This window comes from Manduca sexta, unplaced genomic scaffold (assembly GCF_014839805.1).
Source record: "Manduca sexta isolate Smith_Timp_Sample1 unplaced genomic scaffold, JHU_Msex_v1.0 HiC_scaffold_1587, whole genome shotgun sequence".
Classification (NCBI taxonomy): domain Eukaryota; kingdom Metazoa; phylum Arthropoda; class Insecta; order Lepidoptera; family Sphingidae; genus Manduca; species Manduca sexta.
The window spans coordinates 1-18027 of record NW_023592466.1 but is presented as its reverse complement, the minus strand read 5'-3'; the positions used below and the strand labels follow the sequence as shown (position 1 = coordinate 18027).

Genomic DNA, 18027 nt, shown 5'->3' with positions numbered 1-18027 from the left:
CCGAAACCGAAACGAATAAAACCGCCGCGGGCCGCATCGCAAGTGAAACGATACAAACTTATACATACCGTCGGAATAAATGTATTTAATAAGTTTCATTACTGTAGGATCGGTTTAGCAACGACTGAATAACTTTGTAAGATCTGTACATGTGTTTGTTGCTACAACATTCTGTTCTACATATGTCAAGGACCATAGTTTTGCAAAAATACTTTCTTTCAATACAAATTCTTTACACTTATTTGTAAATAAAGATGCCATACGATTTGCACGCTTATTATATACACTTAGGATACGTTATTTGATTGCCTTTGTCTCGAATTTGGTGTTATGCGGAAAAATGCAAGGGCTACTTTTAGCTTAACATTACTTTAGTTTGTTATTACACCAATTGCGTGTATATTAGTGATTTAGGTCACTGATATTGATGAAAATATAAGTATTATATAAAGTATTTGCATTTTAAATTATTAATATGTAGACTTATACCTACACTCATTGCAGAAGAAGGCAGAGACGTAACCCGTGGATGCACGCCATTTTGGGCACAAATTAAAAACATAGGCAATTATTCACAGCATTCATATTTTCTTTGACCTACAAATTCAACCCAGGACCTTTCGGTTTCAAAGGCCATTATAGATATATATTAGAGCAATAAGGCAATCAGTTAAACAAACCTTTTTACACCACTTTGTCACTGCCTAAAGTATCAAAATTCTCTTTCATATTTTTTTATTCTCTTTCATTCTGTTTAATATTTATGTCAATCAAAATCAACCAAAACCAATAATGAAAAGTTTGCAAAAACATTAATTTAATAATATGATTAAATATGGCCAATAAGTTTAAAGCAGTTTTGAATAATGCCTGTGGGAACAGACAATAATATCGGTTACATTCAAGAAGCATCCAGAATGCTTCAATCAATCAGGTTGTAAGGATGTAGAGAACAACAAGGTTAGTATTTTGCAGCGTATTGATCCTTGAGTAAATATAGCTAACTAGTCCACTTCGCTTTAGTATCTTTTCAAACCACCACTATTTGGTGGTTCAACATATCCTCATTTGTATGCTAGCATTGATAACTACAGACCATTATGTCTGGCTTTAAAAGAACAACTTCTTGGGACCGAATTTTTCGCGTTTGTATGTTGCGTATCAAAAATGGTCTGATGTCTACACTTTTCGTGATATTTGTAATAAATTTGATAGTGACATTTCACCAAGACCTAGTCGATCAGTATGCAACTATCACGGAATAAACTGGCCAACTTCCAAAAATGTTGTAAGATATACGAAGACCTTAATAATGTAATAGTCCTATTTGATGCTGTTGTTGCTGTTGCATTTGGCATCTTCTTCTGTCGGTTTTAAATTGCGCATATAACGACAGTAATGCCTACATTTTTATAACATATAAGTAATATGCGTCATAACTTGTTTTTAAAAAATCCCCAAAACAAACTGTTCATCTGACGATAGGTTATTTACATTCTCTATAAATACCCACAATCTCAGTAGAATAATGTATTATGCGTTGATTGCCTCGAATAAAAGGAGCTAAATAAAGGAAAGAGGTGTTGCCTGCAGTTATATCAACCACCACACAGAGTGCATCAATAAGCATGTTGTTAGACTGTGTGCAGCGCGCTCTAACACCCCACTTTCCTTCACTACATCCCCGCCTTTCAAATTCTAGTATGAACCTATGCAACCCAGACGACTAAATGCTCAAACTAAGGCTGAGAAGACCGAAGTTGTACCGTTTGAAAAGAGCCATATACCAGAAGACTGGAGGGCGGCGTTCTATCTACTTGTGCGATCTGTACGATTTGCAGCTGAAACACTTGGTGGTCTGTACCGGGCTGCTGTTCATCCTAATGCTGTGTTTGAGGAGTTTGTACAACAAAATTAACTCGCACAACAGCTGCTCGTCTATGCAAATGTATTGAGGAAATAAATCTTGGCTGAATGATTTTCTTTTTAATATTTATGTGAATACAGAAAGTTCAATGTCGGAAATACAATTAAAATAATGTGTTATATAGGGTGGGCCACGCCAAAATAGGTACAGTAAAAAAAAATAATGTCTAATCATAATTTGCACATAGCCACAAAAGACATATCAAATAAGTAATGCGAATACCAAAAAACTGTGAAATCTTAAAGTCTCGATAATTGTGACCGTTTTATATAGATCATTTTTTGTTTCTGATAGAGCACACTTAAGCGACTGTCGTTAAAACCATAAAAGTTACACATAACAAACTATTATTGGAATAATAACTCTCAACTCTTTCATAAAAATAACTATACTTAATTCACGGTATATTTAATATCTACGTATACAATTTCTTATAATTATACCGCAAGTATTAATCAATGAAAAATATGATCTTCGAACATTTAAATAAAACTAGTCCCCCGAGACCACGAAGGCTACAAAGTCTTCGAAACCTCCGAAGAAAATTATAATAATATAAAAACCGCGATAAAAATCGTAAAATACTTTTCTTCCAACGTCTAAAATTCGCATAAACATAATAAATCATAAAACGATCCTCAAATCGTCAAACATTATGAATTGCCTATTACCTATAAAATTAACTCAACCTTTAAAACCTATTTCCTTCGCCATCAACCAAATAAAATCGTACTTATCATTTATTTCCAATCTAATTGTAAGATTAATCATTGAGCCTTGAACTTTATATTTAATTTTTGTTTCTATATCCTGCATAGGCATAAATTAACTGGCAACACTACATCCTCAATCAAAATACCATCATTTCCTGCTTTTAATAACACCAGAAATGTTGAAGATTTAGGCTTTTCTAGATCTCGTGACATATAAAATATTTAAATATGTCATTAACATTTTCAAAGCTGAGGTAAACTGCGAGGAAATCCGTGTGTCGTGTTAGTAATATTTAATTTACGTGTTTTATGGCCTTGAACACTACCTGAGTTTCTAGGATCAAGTATCACGTAATGTTAATCGTCAACATTCACATCGCATGAGGCAGATGGAAATGCTTATGTAGATAGGTACCATAAAACATTGACAATAGAATATCTACACGAAGTAAAGTATATTAGATATCTTTAATATAGTAAAAATTTGTGCATGACTTACTATCAAAATCCAATTTTTTATTTTGTAATAGTTCTATACGCGATGCTACTGTTGATAGGCGGTTGTAGGCATTGCTTATTCGTAGACGAGCGACATGCTCGTCTCGTCAATGATTTGCAATAAAACAAGTTGGGTATAAATTTATTTGTAAATAAATGTCAATTTATATTTCGATTCTTTTATCCCACGAATTCTATTGGGCACGATTAGTTTATACTAAAAGATAAAAAGATCGACGCAAGCTTTGCCTAAAGCAAAATAACATTTTCCTGTTGTGACGACGCCACTGTCGGCCATCAATCGTAACTCTATTATGATAAATTATTTAACATGTTTTCACTTTTTGTACCGTGGGATATCCGGTAAAACAAAATAGAAACTATCATATTCCGAGAAGAAGACACTAGGGTATTATCGGCAGAACATAGTATATATAACAGTGTAATTTACGTTACACTTCGATAGGTTTGAAAGAGATGCAACTTAAGCCCTCACACTTCGAAACCTATTACGCTGACATCCGTTTTAAGTTCATAAAGTTCAGGAATTACACACTAGCTACAAAATCTTCGAAATGGAACACGACGGACCTACCTATAATGAATCCGTAAATATTTTGTAGTTACCCATAATTAAGGGCCATATTAGGATTTTAAGGGGGCGAAGGTAGAGCAACACCACGCAGTAGTTTTTATTTCAGTGGTGTTGCTACTATTAATGGGCAAGCAGCTTGTTCGATACGTCATTCATTTGTATATAAAAAACTTACTCAGTCGGTCACTTGTGTACAGGACCACCTACTGATTTAAACCACGCTTTTGTTACCAAGAAAGTGATCGGCAGTCGGCACGCGCCAATTTCATACTATCGACCTTTGCCTGAAGCCCAGTGCGATCGTATCACGGGTCAGGTCAAGGCATTTAATAACTCTTTTGTCCATAAACCTATCATTCATCATGTTCCGACACTGCTCACCAAGGTTGATAAGAACTGACATCGATTAGCCCGCGGCTTTGTCTCTTCCAAGAAATGTGACCTTGATACGGTTGTGAGTTGTATGCATTATAATTAATGCTAATTGATATTGAAAGTCAATTGCTAAGTCGCTATTGATAAAGCTTAGTCACTAATGAATTGGTGTTACTCGCGCTACTCTGATCTTATGACTTTACTGACCACTATTCATAAGCCATGTTCTACGAATATATGCATCAAAAAGTTTTAGATATCAAAATTATTACATAAATTATAAGACCATATTATTTTTGAACTGGTATTATTAAGGTGTTAAGATTGTTAATATTTTAGAGACAATTCTACTAAAGCAACTGCATTTTTGTCACTAACAGAATACTAAGTGTACGATCCTTAAGTTAAAACTTCCTATATTTAATTAGTAACACAAAAAAGAGATCACATGCGAGAAGGCAAGCAAAAGCTATTCATCCATGTAAGACGAAAGTCAAACATAAAGTCCCCATCAATAGCCAGTCAGATTATCATAATAAGAAACTCAGTTCTGAAGACCGACGAGCCTTGGTATTTGACTACGTTCCAGTTTGACGAGCTTACTCACCGGTTAATAATACGACGTATTTCGTCGCTCTGCCATGACATACCATAGAGTCAACGGCCTTTCAAAGACTTTGAACGCATTTCTTCCTGTTATTATTATTGTTGGATACCCTTGTGATGATTTCGTCTATAATTGACAATAGTATGTATTTACATAAATAATATGGATTAGATTGACGAATCTCTACTTAATAATAATAATAATATCAGCCCTGTATTATATACTTGCCCACTGCTGAGCACGAGCCTCCTCTACTACTGAGAGGGATTAGGCCTTAGTCCACCACGCTGGGCTAGTGCGGATTGGTAGACTTCACTCACCTTCGAAATTCCTATAGAGAACTTCTCAGATGTGCAGGTTTCCTCACGATGTTTTCCTTCACCGTTAAAGCGAACAATAAATTCACAAAGAATACACACATGATTTTGTAGAAAAGTCAGAGGTGTGTGCCCTTGGGATTTGAACCTGCGGACATTCGTCTGGGCAGACCGTTCCACACCCAACTAGGCTATGGCCGCTTTTTTCGTAGTTATTTAATACTTGCTTTGACGATGAAGAAAAACATCCTGGGGAAAACTTTATGCCTGAGAGATCTTCGTACAGTTCGTAAGGAGTGAGAGCTACTAACCCTTATTAGGCCGGTTCCATTAATCCAATCCCATCTTATTAGTAACCTGTATTTACCCTGAGACAATGTATAATACAAGACTCATATTATATTGCAAGGAATGCAAGCCAGTTATTTAACCGGTCAATTATTGTGATTAACAATACTAACATAACAGTTGAGTAATCGTGTTAGACATTCCGACTTCCGACCTACATGCACCAAATAGGCACTCGGTTGCGCGGGCGACGGTATCTATTCAGCGCATGCGCACTGCCCCCGGTTAAGGACAGCTTTCTTGTTACATCAGCCTCCGTTTAGGGATTAGCGATATAAGATTAGGAAACGGTTACGTCTGAATAGGTCACGGTTCTGTGTTAATATGGTGCAGTTTTATTTACAGCGCAATTTGCTAGGGTTAAGAAAGTAACAGCTTTCCGATGTTTCCCATTCCTCCTCTTGTGTCTTTGCCTCCTTATAGTTGGCAGCGTACTCATAAGTCCTGTGGGATTATTGGCCTTGCCTTGTGAAGACGATCACTTATAAGTAATCTAGAACACTTTCGTATGTATATTGCAAAAATGATTATGACGAGCCTTCTGTCTGACATCAACCTCCTGAGAGAATGCATTAGTAGGAAAATACATTATGATAAGAGAACCTTGATACAAAGTGTCAGTCCTGGAAATAGAACCCAGGTCTTTCCAATAGACGATCTACTTATGCCGCCACAAAAAACAATAATTCCATGATTAAATTAATTATGTAAAATAAACCTGCAAAAATATATTCTAAATAAGTAACAGTAAATTTTAAATTTATATTATTATAGTAAGAATTAAAATATAAAAATTCTTATCATATTACTTACCTACCTTTACCTAATTGTAAAATATTACCTCGAACAAAATTAAGATCATTATTTTCCCACAGATTCTTATACTAGTATGGAAACTGGAAGTTAATTTTTATATTAAATGTTAAGGACGGCTACATCGTTTGCGTAATTAATCTGAAATTAATTAATCGATTTCTTGTTAAATGACCTAATTACAAAATTATGATTAATATATTTACATAATAGGCAAAACTAACCCGCTACATGAGGGTACTAATAATAATTACATATTTTTCAGTTAAGCTTCAAGTAAATAATTTACCGGATGGTTACGAATTACCATACACCACCAATAATGAACAAATACAATCATTTTTCGACGACGTGATTTACTGTGGATTTGATAAAGATAATATCCATGTAGCGTGTTGAATTAATTACTGTTGGAAGTCTGAAACAATTATGTAGAAAACGAAATACCAAACCAGTGCTACTATAACTATACTTTCCGATTTCCTTATGTACTGCAATATTGTTTGCCTAGATTAATGAGTGATGGCTGATATTCATCCATGCGGCATACGGTAAAGGAAGCAATTAAATACAAACTGCACATAATTATGTAAGAGATACTAATTAGGGACTAATTTATTAATTAACTGCAATTACATTACGTGTTTTATGGTGCCTAAGCTTTGATCATAAACAAAAGACAACGAGCAACTAGCAAACAACATGTTGCTAATACTTTATTATCAGGCGTTAATTATATTTGGAATAATAATTGTCTCTAATCAATTTATGTCTGCCAAAGTTTAAGTAAAATTAATAATAATAAAAGATGTCTTATATGCCAAATGTATAGCAAAATACATATTATGTAGATATAAGTGCTTTCAAACATAATCTTCAACTTTCAATTTATAGTTTCCAATATTGAAAACTTAGATTTCTCGAACATCACATTGCAGATTCATTAATATTTTGTATTTTCGATTATAAAGAATTATTCTGGAGTATTAGCTCATAGATTATTTATAATACAAAATCCGAAGCGTTAATTTATTAATTTATATTAGTTAAAAATATAATAAATAATTGGCAACTCACTGTCATAATATGTCAATTGTCAATGGCCGTGTGTGGATTGTCATTTGTCAAATTTATAAAAATAATGCATGTTTTATTATTAGTGATTGTGAATTAAATAAATAAATAGAGGGCATTTGTGGATTAATATCAACAACGTATAAATAATCCACACCGATATACTACAACATATGCTTCGAGAAGCGAAGCGAGGTAAAGTTGCCAAACACCATTTTTATGTGATATCGATTTTTCAGAAAGTTTGATGTTGAATTTTTTACACTTGCTCAAATTGCGTAGAATTATATTTGATGAGAATGTTATTATTACGAAAATAACTGTAAACCATGTCTTCAACGGGTTCTTAAACCTATATGGTAATCCTAGGCTCCCAATCCGTTTGAGAAATCTATGTTACTATAAACAATTCAAACTAATGTAATAAAAAAACTATTACACTTGTCTCCATACCTTGCTCTGTCATATGCCATGAGTGAGCTAGCAAGCACGTGTACTAATATTGTCTTAAGTTATATCCAATAAGGATGTATAAATAAAATGCTATATGTATGTATTGTTTGTGTTGTAGAAGGCTGAAACATGTCGATGCCACACAGTAGTTCCAGTACAACAAGCTCAGCACGAAACGCAAAGAAATATACAAGTATGTACATATCTTTACTGATTTGTTTCATATTTTTTTGTTCTGGTGAATTTATTCATAGCTACCACAATATATTATAGTTTAATTTTTTTCAATTTTCATTCTTTTATAGTTTTATGGCAGGATTTATTTATCCTCTCATTCCTTATGTCTTTTATTCTTACCTTGTATCCTTTATGTTTTCCGTTTAAATGAAAAAGAAGCCCAAAATATTTGTAAATTAAATGGAATAATTCAAACATATTGCATACTGTGAAACATGCCTTTAACCATAGTAAATTTACAGTAAAGTTTATTTACTTTAGTATTTTTCTAATTATATAATGTTATTATTTATTTTTAAACCCTAACCAGATACCAAGCACCATGGCCTCTATACTCCATGAACTGGTCTGTGCGACCGGACAAGAGGTTCCGTCTGGCGCTGGGCAGTTTTGTTGAAGAATACAATAATAAGGTAAGTATAAAAAGACCTTATCCACACCTTGACATTACTTGTATTTTGAAGCCTCTTTAAGTTATGTTTTATATGTAATTATATTGTTAACATTTAAAAAAAGTTAAGTTCTATTAAGTTTTTCATAGATAGTTGTTTTATCAAGATCCCATTTATACTTTGATCAATCTTTGCTTGTAATGCCCAAGAAGTTATATGAAGGAACTGGAGTAATCCTAGACTACTGATCTGATCCTAAAAAAATTTGCTATAGGCTACATTTAGGCTTATAACATAATGGGATAGATGTAAGCTTAGTAAAATTAGGTTCCATCCATTATACTTCTACCTAAACCTTTGAGATAAAGGTGTGAACTGATGTGTATTATTTTAAATCCAGGTACAGATCATATCATTAGATGAAGACACAAGTGAATTCAGTGCTAAGAGCACATTTGACCATCCGTACCCCACCACCAAGATCATGTGGATCCCTGACAGCAAGGGGGTGTATCCTGACCTACTAGCCACCAGCGGTAAGTGTCTGTTACAGTACTTGACAGTAAATAGTCATTTCGTTAAAAAAAAAATTTGCATGTGGGTTGCTATATGCATAGGTATGAGTGAAAGAGGCAATGCTCTATGAAGCCAAAGCTATGATTATCTCTTTCTATAAATAATGCCTATTATTCACTACCAAGGAGTATAGATTTTTTATGATGGTTGATCTGTTTTTATGTATTCCTGACATATAAACATCAGAGAAATAATCAATATTCAGATCTCTTAATTTACTTTTTGAATCAACTTGAAAATGGAACATTGCTTTTTATTTTTCCTACCAGGTGACTATCTTCGAATCTGGCGCGCTGGCGAGCCATACACTCTCTTCGAGTGTGTCCTCAATAACAACAAGAATTCAGACTTTTGTGCACCTCTCACCTCATTTGATTGGAACGAAGTGGACCCCAACCTAATCGGCACTAGCAGTATTGACACCACTTGTACAATCTGGGGTCTGGAGACAGGCCAGGTGTTGGGACGAGTCAATGAGGTGTCTGGACATGTTAAGACCCAGCTTATTGCTCATGATAAGGTAAGGGTTGGTTGTGCATCATTTATTTATTTGTCACTATTTATACGAAAATTACAATTACTCATATTGATATGAATTTCAAATCACTTTTTGATATATTTCAGGAAACTAGTTACTATATTTCTTCATTCAATTAATATTTGACAGGAAATTTACTAATTGGCAAACTATACACACATAATTTTAGAAAAGTTAGAGGTTTGCCCTTGGGATTTGAATCTATGAACATTTGTCTTGATAGTCCATTCTACACCCAACAAGGCTGTTGCTGTTTTGTGTATTATAGTTTGTTTTACCGGTGAAGGAAACCTGCATACCTGAGAACTTCTCTATATTGAGGGTGTGTGAAGTTTACGAATCCACATTAGGCCAGCGTGGTGGACTAAGGCCTAATCCCTCTCAGTAGTAGAGGCCCATGCCCAGCAGTAACACGGTTATAATACAGGGCTTACCTATGTACATGAACTGCCCCATGTTTGAGACATGCGCAGTAGTGCAGCGGGCATGTGGTGATATGTGTGTGTGCAGGAGGTGTACGACATCGCGTTCAGCCGCGCGGGCGGCGGGCGCGACATGTTCGCGTCGGTGGGCGCCGACGGCTCCGTGCGCATGTTCGACCTGCGACACCTCGAGCACTCCACCATCATATACGAGGTACGCAGCTGGGATACGGTATTTATTCATTAACTATTTTAATGGTTTTTTGAATTTCTTAGACCAGCCAAAACTATATTTTACTCAACTCTTATACATACTTAATATATAAATCTACAGAATATTAAACAACAACGACAGTTTGAATGCAATGGTGTGCTTAACAACATGACAAGTTAAGCCTTGTGTCCGCCTCAGTAACAAGTTAGATAATGTTTGTCAGGACCCGCAGCACACGCCGCTGCTCCGGCTGGCGTGGAACAAGCAGGACCCGAACTACCTCGCCACGATCGCGATGGACGCGTGCGAGGTGATCATCCTGGACGTGCGCGTGCCGTGCACGCCCGTGGCGAGGCTCAACAACCACCGCGCATGCGTCAACGGCATCGCCTGGGCGCCGCACAGGTAACCATCACTATTTGTACATTTAGCTTAAATGTCAAAACGGACTGTAATTTAGGAAATCATACAGAAGGCGACTTCTCGAAGTAATACTACTAAACAATCACCGCAGGCTGACTTTTGTAAATTTTGAAACTTGCAAGACTTACAACAAGTCGCATTTATTTTGAATTGCCACTAGTGTTAATGAATCTTGAAATTCTTGCGCAATTAAATTGTTAGTCTAAAGTTGTTTAAGAATAAAACTAAATTTGATTCTATTGTAGATAGATAACTACACTAAACCCGATAATCAAGTACATTGTAACATTCAACGAAAGGGACGCGGTGACCCTGACTATGTCATTAATTATGCCAAGTGACCCCAAACAACTATGGGAACAAGTGTCTGGCTCGTCATTACCATGTATCCAGCAGTTATCCAATGACATACTAGCAAAAAACATCCTAAAAACAAAAATAACAAATAAATATCCAAATTCCATATACTCATTCTAAATCTATTCTCATCATGATTAAGTATTTATTCTGTCCATTCAGCTCGTGCCACATTTGCACAGCGGGCGACGACCATCAGGCGCTAATATGGGACATACAACAAATGCCGCGCGCAATAGAAGACCCCATCCTGGCCTATACCGCAGCCGAGGGTGAAGTGAATCAAATACAGTGGGGCGCCACACAACCAGACTGGATCGCCATATGTTACAACAGGCACACTGAGATACTGCGCGTTTAAATGTAGAATGGGGTGGGGTTCGCCAGTTCCGGCTCGAAGGATCAAAATGTGTAAATGGGGATAATGAATAAAATTCTTGGCATTGAACTGATTGGCAGATAATGTATGGCCTAAATCAGTGGCTTTAAGTTGTATTTTGGGTTAGAACCAAACAGACCCAATAGACTCACGAACTTCAAAAATTCCGAAATCATTTAACTTCGAAAAAAAAACTGAAGTTTTAAATTGTAGTAGAATCTTAAAACATAATTTAAAGTTTCCTTAATTCCTATTCGCCTCATTTACGGCACTTCAATTATAAGTTTAACTTCAAAGTGTCGATGAAAATAGGTTTGATACATTTGGAAAGAAATTATGATATTCTGATAAATACACTTGCCAACAAAACATTATTAATTTCACATCACAAAATATTTAAAAAAAAAAATACGAAAATAATAATCTGAATACCATGATCCCGAAAATGAAGGCCGTAATAAAAATTGAGCACATATTTTGATCCCTTGAACAAAGAACTGTGAAAGAAGGATAAGCAATGTGTCAGGAAGCTAGGTCCTGAGACAGAGTCTCTGTGTATAAAATCTTTAGGACAAGGCGATTCTTGAATTGGTCATGCGGAGTTTGGTACTCAATGTACAGGGTGGTCCATTAAGGACTATTGTTATGTATAATATTTTGGGCGGTCTAATATAACTTATACTGGTTGAAATATTTATATAGTTCGTCACACTACTAACGCCGGCGGAATGCAGTAAATTGTGATTACGCGCATTTTCCTACAACTAATGAATGATCTTTTGTATGAAATTGCGTTTGACAGAATATTAGGAGACCTTTATTATCTAAGAATTCTTACCTTGACTAAATATGTACCGTTTTCAATTTTTATAGTGGAGTGTTGGATATAATTGAAAAAATAGTATATTGATGGAAAACCAATGTTTAAGGTAATTCACTTAAAAAAACTACACGCTATGTTTGTGTGGTACCGTTTGACCTAAGAGTTAAAGTATATTTTATTCATTAATAACACTCTGTATACAAAACGGAACTATTTTATATGAAAGACTGACAAAAATATTCCTTTATTTTTTGGTCTGGCAGGCCCTGGTTTTCGTTTCCAGGTGGGAAATATTCGGTGTAAGTTCCAACACATTTGCCTTGGACCTCCCAACTTGAAATCAGGTGGTTGTTCGTGAAAACTAAACCAAATACGTTTTGCTGTTGAGTAAAGAATGTTACTGCGACCAGTTTATTTTGGGGGGAGGCGGGAGTATATTATCTAGTTCTGTCGATAAATTGATCTGTTTTCGATACATAATTTCTTGATAAACTTTTGTCTCTATAATACTTATTATGATATGTTTTTGATCTATATTCGGATACAAAATTATACTAGGAATATAAGACAATTTCGCATTTATAATACAATTTCTTCATAACATTAAAAGATTTTAGAGCAAATTCGATTATAGGCCATATGTGTACAATGTAAAATATAAGTGTGGTAAAAGAAGATTTTGTTAAGTGCACACATATCTTTAAATTCTGTGCTTTCTTCACTCACAATCTTAAGTTCTGCTCATTGGTATTTATTATTACAGTCATCTACCAATCAAAACTAAGATGTATTCACCAACTACTTTCAGAATGTACACAAAAAAAACAAAATACAGTTATCTAGTGTGTTAAACAATATACATTCTTTGAATAAGTTCCAAAATCGCATAGGTATTTAGCGTTTTGCACAATATTCGAAATATTTACATAAATCTTCAATATTCTTTAATTTCTGTAACTATAGATGTAAAATCAACTTTGTTCTAAAATCTGCATTATATTCACTTATTTCCATAAATGAGTAATATCACAATAGAGCCCATGTTAAAATCTTAATTAGTGAGTGTTGTGACTCCCTGTAGCGAAATTTTGTGGGTCGAAAGAATAACACATTTTAAAATTAAATCGTAATATGTATAATATTTATGCATAAAATGATTGTACCCCAAAAAATGACCCACAAAGATCAGTGTTATTAACAGAAAATAGTATTATAAGGACTAGATTATGTGTTAATTTATACAAATAATAAATATAAGGCTTCCTTTATACTATGGAAAAAATAAATTATAAAATCCAAATATTTAATCTTTACTTACTATACTAATAACATTGTGTTACCATACAAGTATTTGATTTTTGGTAGATATTCTGCTGAAAATCGCAACTAATTTCAGACATATAATAATGTAGTAAACATGCGATAATTTTTACAGTTAGGTAATCTGTCATGATTATATAAAACCCTTTATATACAGTCCACTGATTTCTGTTGCTTTATAAAGTAACACTTTTTTATTGAACTTTTTATAAATATCTTTTTTATTAATAATATTTTGCTACAACTAGTAGGGTTAATTGTTTTGTTATTCAAAATAATTTTTGAACATCACACAATCTTTAAACAGTAGAAAAAGATATTAGAACTATACTTTAAAAAATATGACCTATCTCATACATTTAGCCTTCATTAATAATGTTTCATAAATAGGAGCTTCGAGGTAATAAACTTTATTTATCTCATTACTCATTAAAATGTTAATCAGAGACCTATAAAGTGTGTTAATTCAAGGTGCTTTTTGAAATCTATGAAATCATTCAAGAATCATTCATTGTCCATTGTAGACAAGACGACAGTGCTATCATCCAGATCTTTGTCCTAAAGCAAACTCCTCATAAACCTTCAACAGTGATCCTGGTGTTCTTGGTTTAAAATCTTTCAAAACATGCTCAAAATGCTCCATGGTTACTGCTGGGCAATCGAGATTCCTCTCTAGAGCTCTCAAGGCTGCTTCATGGCATAACGCGTTAAGTTCAGCGCCAGAAAACCCGTCGGTCCTAGTTGCAAGACTGTGCGAGTTAATGTCACTGGTACTCATTTTTTCAAGCTTCAGTTCCAAAATCTGTAACCTTGTCTCGAAATCTGGCAAGGGTACGTAAATAAGCCGATCTAATCGCCCCGGTCGAAGCAACGCCCTGTCCATTCTATCAGGTCTGTTTGTTGCGGCTAATATTGTAACGGAATTTAGGGGCACCACACCATCTAACTCCGTAAGTAGTTGCGCCAAAACCCTTTCATGTACTCCGGCTTCGCCCGCACCTCTCGCCTCCGATAGCGTCCATCTCATCAAAGAATATCACTGAAGGAGCTACTTGCCTAGCTTTCGTAAATAAATCGCGTACAGCACGCTCTGACTCGCCTACCCATTTTGAAAATAACTCTGGACCTTTTATGGATAAAAAGTTGAGCCCACTTTCAGTCGCCAGTGCTTTTGCTATCATAGTCTTAGAACAGCCCACGGAGGTCCGTAAAGCAAGACTCCGGCTGGCGGCCGTATACCTAAACGCTTAAAACTTTCGCCATGTTTTAGCGGCCATTCAACTGCTTGACGGAGTTTTAACTTCAAATCTTGTTGTCCACCAATGTCTGTCCACCTCACATTTGGTACTTCTATTAATAACTCGCGCATGGCACTTGGTCTAACTACAGTTAGTGCGGCAATTAAATCTTCTTTTTCTATGGATTCGCTGCACCTCTTTATACATTTCATGGAAGCTTGTGTACATAAATTAACAATGTCGGCAGCAACATAGCCGTGAGCCAAGTCAGATATTGTCTCAATATCTTTTCAGGTATTCTGTGGGGAAGATTTTTAAGTAAACTGTAAAGTATTTCCCTCCTTCTAATCCTATCTGGCACAGGGACCTCAATTTCTTTGTCTAATCTTCCAAATCTTCTCAGCATTGGGTCTATAGCTTCTGGTTTCCTGGTAGTAGCAAGAATAAAGACTCTTCTATTCTCATCATGAAGGTTATCCAAGAAAGAAACAAATGCTGATGTCACTCTTCTCTCCTGTTCTGTGCTGCCTGAGGATCGTTTAGGACATATAGTTTCAATTTCGTCTACCAAGATAATACTGGGTTCATTCTCTATTGCTTTATCAAACAAATTTCTCATGGTTCTTTCAGTTTCCCCAAAATACTTGCTAAATATGGCTGGTCCATTGACCTCAACATGATAACAATTGAGATTTTCTATCAGGTACTTGCATAGTGCAGTCTTACCAATACCTGAATGGCCATAGATGAGAAGACCTCTTGTCGGCTGATAGTTTGCTGTTAAACCGTCTTTGTTAAAAGATATTTGGATAAATGTCTGAACCTCTTCTAAAATATCATTAACTCCACCTAATAATGCTGGTCTTTTCTTTACCTTCTGTATCACTTCTCTATCTATGTTCCAAACAGTGTTCTCTTTAAGTACATACCATTTAATTTCTTCACTTTGATTTTTCGATTTAACACTTATGATTTCAATCTCTAATTTCTTACCAAAGTAATAATAAACTAATCGACTGCCATGTGACACAAAATGGTTATAAAAATGTTGTTTTAATATATCACAAATATCTGACTCAGTTTTGTGGTTCAATATTTTGATGGTAATTGAGGTTGCATCTGGTATTTCTTCTTTTAAGACTGAAACTGTTACTGTCTTGCCATCACTGCTCCACGATGCAGGAAGGTCTAAAAAGTACATTAAACTTTTGAGTATCTTTAGATCAGGTTAACCATAAATTGAATTCTACAGGAGTTTCCAAGAAACAATTCGGGTGTCTTCTAACAGGCAAAAGTTTTACTAAGAAATGCTATTGATTCATATAGGATATAGAGGATATAATTATATTCTAACCATTATCATAATGATCACTTTAAAACAGTGGTTCCGCTATTGTACAAGTCTGGCAACTGATAGGGAGTATCACTACAATAAATTATAAATAACGAATGTATTGCACCTACAATAGACAAAAAGTAACTGAAGTAGGAGTTGGCAAATACGGGCAATAATTTATTGAAACAAGTAAGTAGGTACTACTGATTTTGGCTTACCGGCAGCGCTCAATATAACTGCAGCCGGCGAAGAACCTTTAGAAGGCCACATCCTCTTAACCATGGTCGGAGCTCTCCCCTGCACAATTCCAAGGCACCACCAATCACAGAACCTATCAGCGTTCCTGCTGAGGGATGTACCAACACAGCATCCTTAGGAGCTCCATCTGGCGGCGCCCCTGTCCTCTCCAACCATGTATACAGTCTCCCATCCTCAATGTAAGGGCATTTTAATTGATTCTTAGTGCAGTTCAACTCTGCATGAATATTCTTGTCGTTTGAGGTTATTGTACAACCGCAGCGGTCACAGTCAACCCACAATGTCTTCTTTGCTTGCTTTGGTGGCATTTTTGTAATAAAATCTTTATCACGGACTTGTTTTTATTAAATTGTGCATATAATTTATTATTCAAAGGTTTAAAAATAGGCTAGAAAATTGAGGTTACTATTGATAAATAAAACGCAACTGTCAGTTCTCACTTAATAAGTTCAATTTCGCGTGTTTCGCGTAACTGTCACGTCAGCCGGCTAACATTTCAAGCACGAAAAGGTATGCGTATGAAATACAAATATCTTATCTTGTATGTCTGGATATTCTGAGTTATGGAAACTATTATAAATATATTATATATATTTTTTATTAATATTACAATAGCTTTCGAAGCGAATTCAAAATACACATAAATTAAATTGAATGAACTACTTACAGCACATATTGAGCCGTAATGTCGCTAGCTTTAAAAAGCAAAAAAAAAAGCAAAATGTTAATTGTCAAACCTAAAGTCAATAATTTGACAACTTGGCTGCGTTTCATGAATCATATTTTTTTATACATAAACATCATAAAAATAATTATAAATGTTGAAGTATAAGTCTAATTACTAACGATAATAAACAGCTGCTTTACAGCAGCTAGTTGATAGTGATTATTGTACATATAGTGTTAAATAGTTAGCAGAATGACTGTAGCGGAGTTTTTTAGTTGTTCCCTGCTAGCCTTTGGGGCTCCACTGGCCATGTTCGCTATGACGGTAGCGAACGATCCGGTGCGCATCATCATCATGATCGCAGCAGCGTTTGGATGGCTGTTGTCGTTTTTGTTGTCTTCGCTGGTGTGGTACGCAGTGGTACCTCTCAGATCTTACCTAGCGTTTGGGATGGTGTTTGCTATAATACTACAGGTCAGTAGATATCTAGCTTCCATAAAACATAAACCAGAGTCAACAATGAAGCCACTAACTATTACCTTTGTATTGTATTCAGTACTTAGTCAATATTTGGATAATCATTGATGAGTGGGTAGATATCTTTACATGTTGTTATATCGTTGCAGTATTTATGCATGATAAAGTATTTTATCTTCAGAGAACTTACCTGCATTATTATTACTCCGCCTGCCACAAAAAAAAATGTAAACAGGTTTAAGAACAAACTTGACAAATATTTTGCTGGAAGTGAAACCATTATCAAGAATTACAGGATATAAGCATTTCAGTTAAATGAACTGTCTGCCTGATAACAAATATATATTTTTTTTTATTCTAGGAATTATTCCGCTACTTCATGTACCTGCTGCTCAGGAAGACGGAGGCAGGATTAAAGGAAATATCTGAGAACCACGAGATTGGCAGCAACAAGCTGGAGATGGCTTATGTGTCTGGTCTGGGCTTTGGTACAATGAGTGGTGCCTTTGCCCTTGTCAATGTGTTGGCTGACTGTAAGTGTCAATTATTAAAATAAATTAGACTTAATTTTTGTAGTAAAATAATGAATATACTAATACTTGAAATTAAAAATATGGATAAATTCAGAGAATGTTTTTTTATCATTGAGC

At 35.1% G+C, this 18027-nt stretch overlaps 3 protein-coding genes and 1 long non-coding RNA gene across 4 annotated transcripts; 3 read left to right on the top strand and 1 right to left on the bottom strand.

The window, feature by feature from the left end:
* Positions 1 to 695: 695 nt before the first annotated feature.
* On the top strand, positions 696 to 1978 carry LOC115444724. Its single transcript, XR_003938754.2, has 2 exons — positions 696 to 960; positions 1703 to 1978. It is a non-coding gene; the product is annotated as an uncharacterized LOC115444724 (long non-coding RNA).
* A 5864-nt stretch (positions 1979 to 7842) lies between these two features.
* Positions 7843 to 12906, top strand: LOC119191502 (DDB1- and CUL4-associated factor 7-like). Its single transcript, XM_037445390.1, is given in 8 exon segments — positions 7843 to 7883; positions 7886 to 7913; positions 8268 to 8370; positions 8750 to 8885; positions 9195 to 9445; positions 9974 to 10099; positions 10323 to 10504; positions 11042 to 12906. Coding segments are annotated over 8 exon segments (1059 nt in total). The 5' UTR covers positions 7843 to 7849; the 3' UTR covers positions 11241 to 12906.
* A 461-nt stretch (positions 12907 to 13367) lies between these two features.
* On the bottom strand, positions 13368 to 16670 carry LOC115444694 (ATPase family protein 2 homolog). The gene is given in 6 exon segments (XM_030170573.2): positions 13368 to 14405; positions 14407 to 14597; positions 14600 to 14931; positions 14934 to 15827; positions 16194 to 16268; positions 16271 to 16670. Coding segments are annotated over 6 exon segments (2226 nt in total). The 5' UTR covers positions 16542 to 16670; the 3' UTR covers positions 13368 to 13942.
* A 293-nt stretch (positions 16671 to 16963) lies between these two features.
* On the top strand, positions 16964 to 17910 carry LOC119191501 (gamma-secretase subunit Aph-1-like; the record flags this gene model as incomplete). The annotated part of the gene is made up of 2 exons (XM_037445389.1): positions 16964 to 17374; positions 17739 to 17910. Coding segments are annotated over exons 1-2 (394 nt in total), but the record flags the coding sequence as incomplete, so codon positions are not given.
* Between the last annotated feature and the right edge of the window lie 117 nt (positions 17911 to 18027).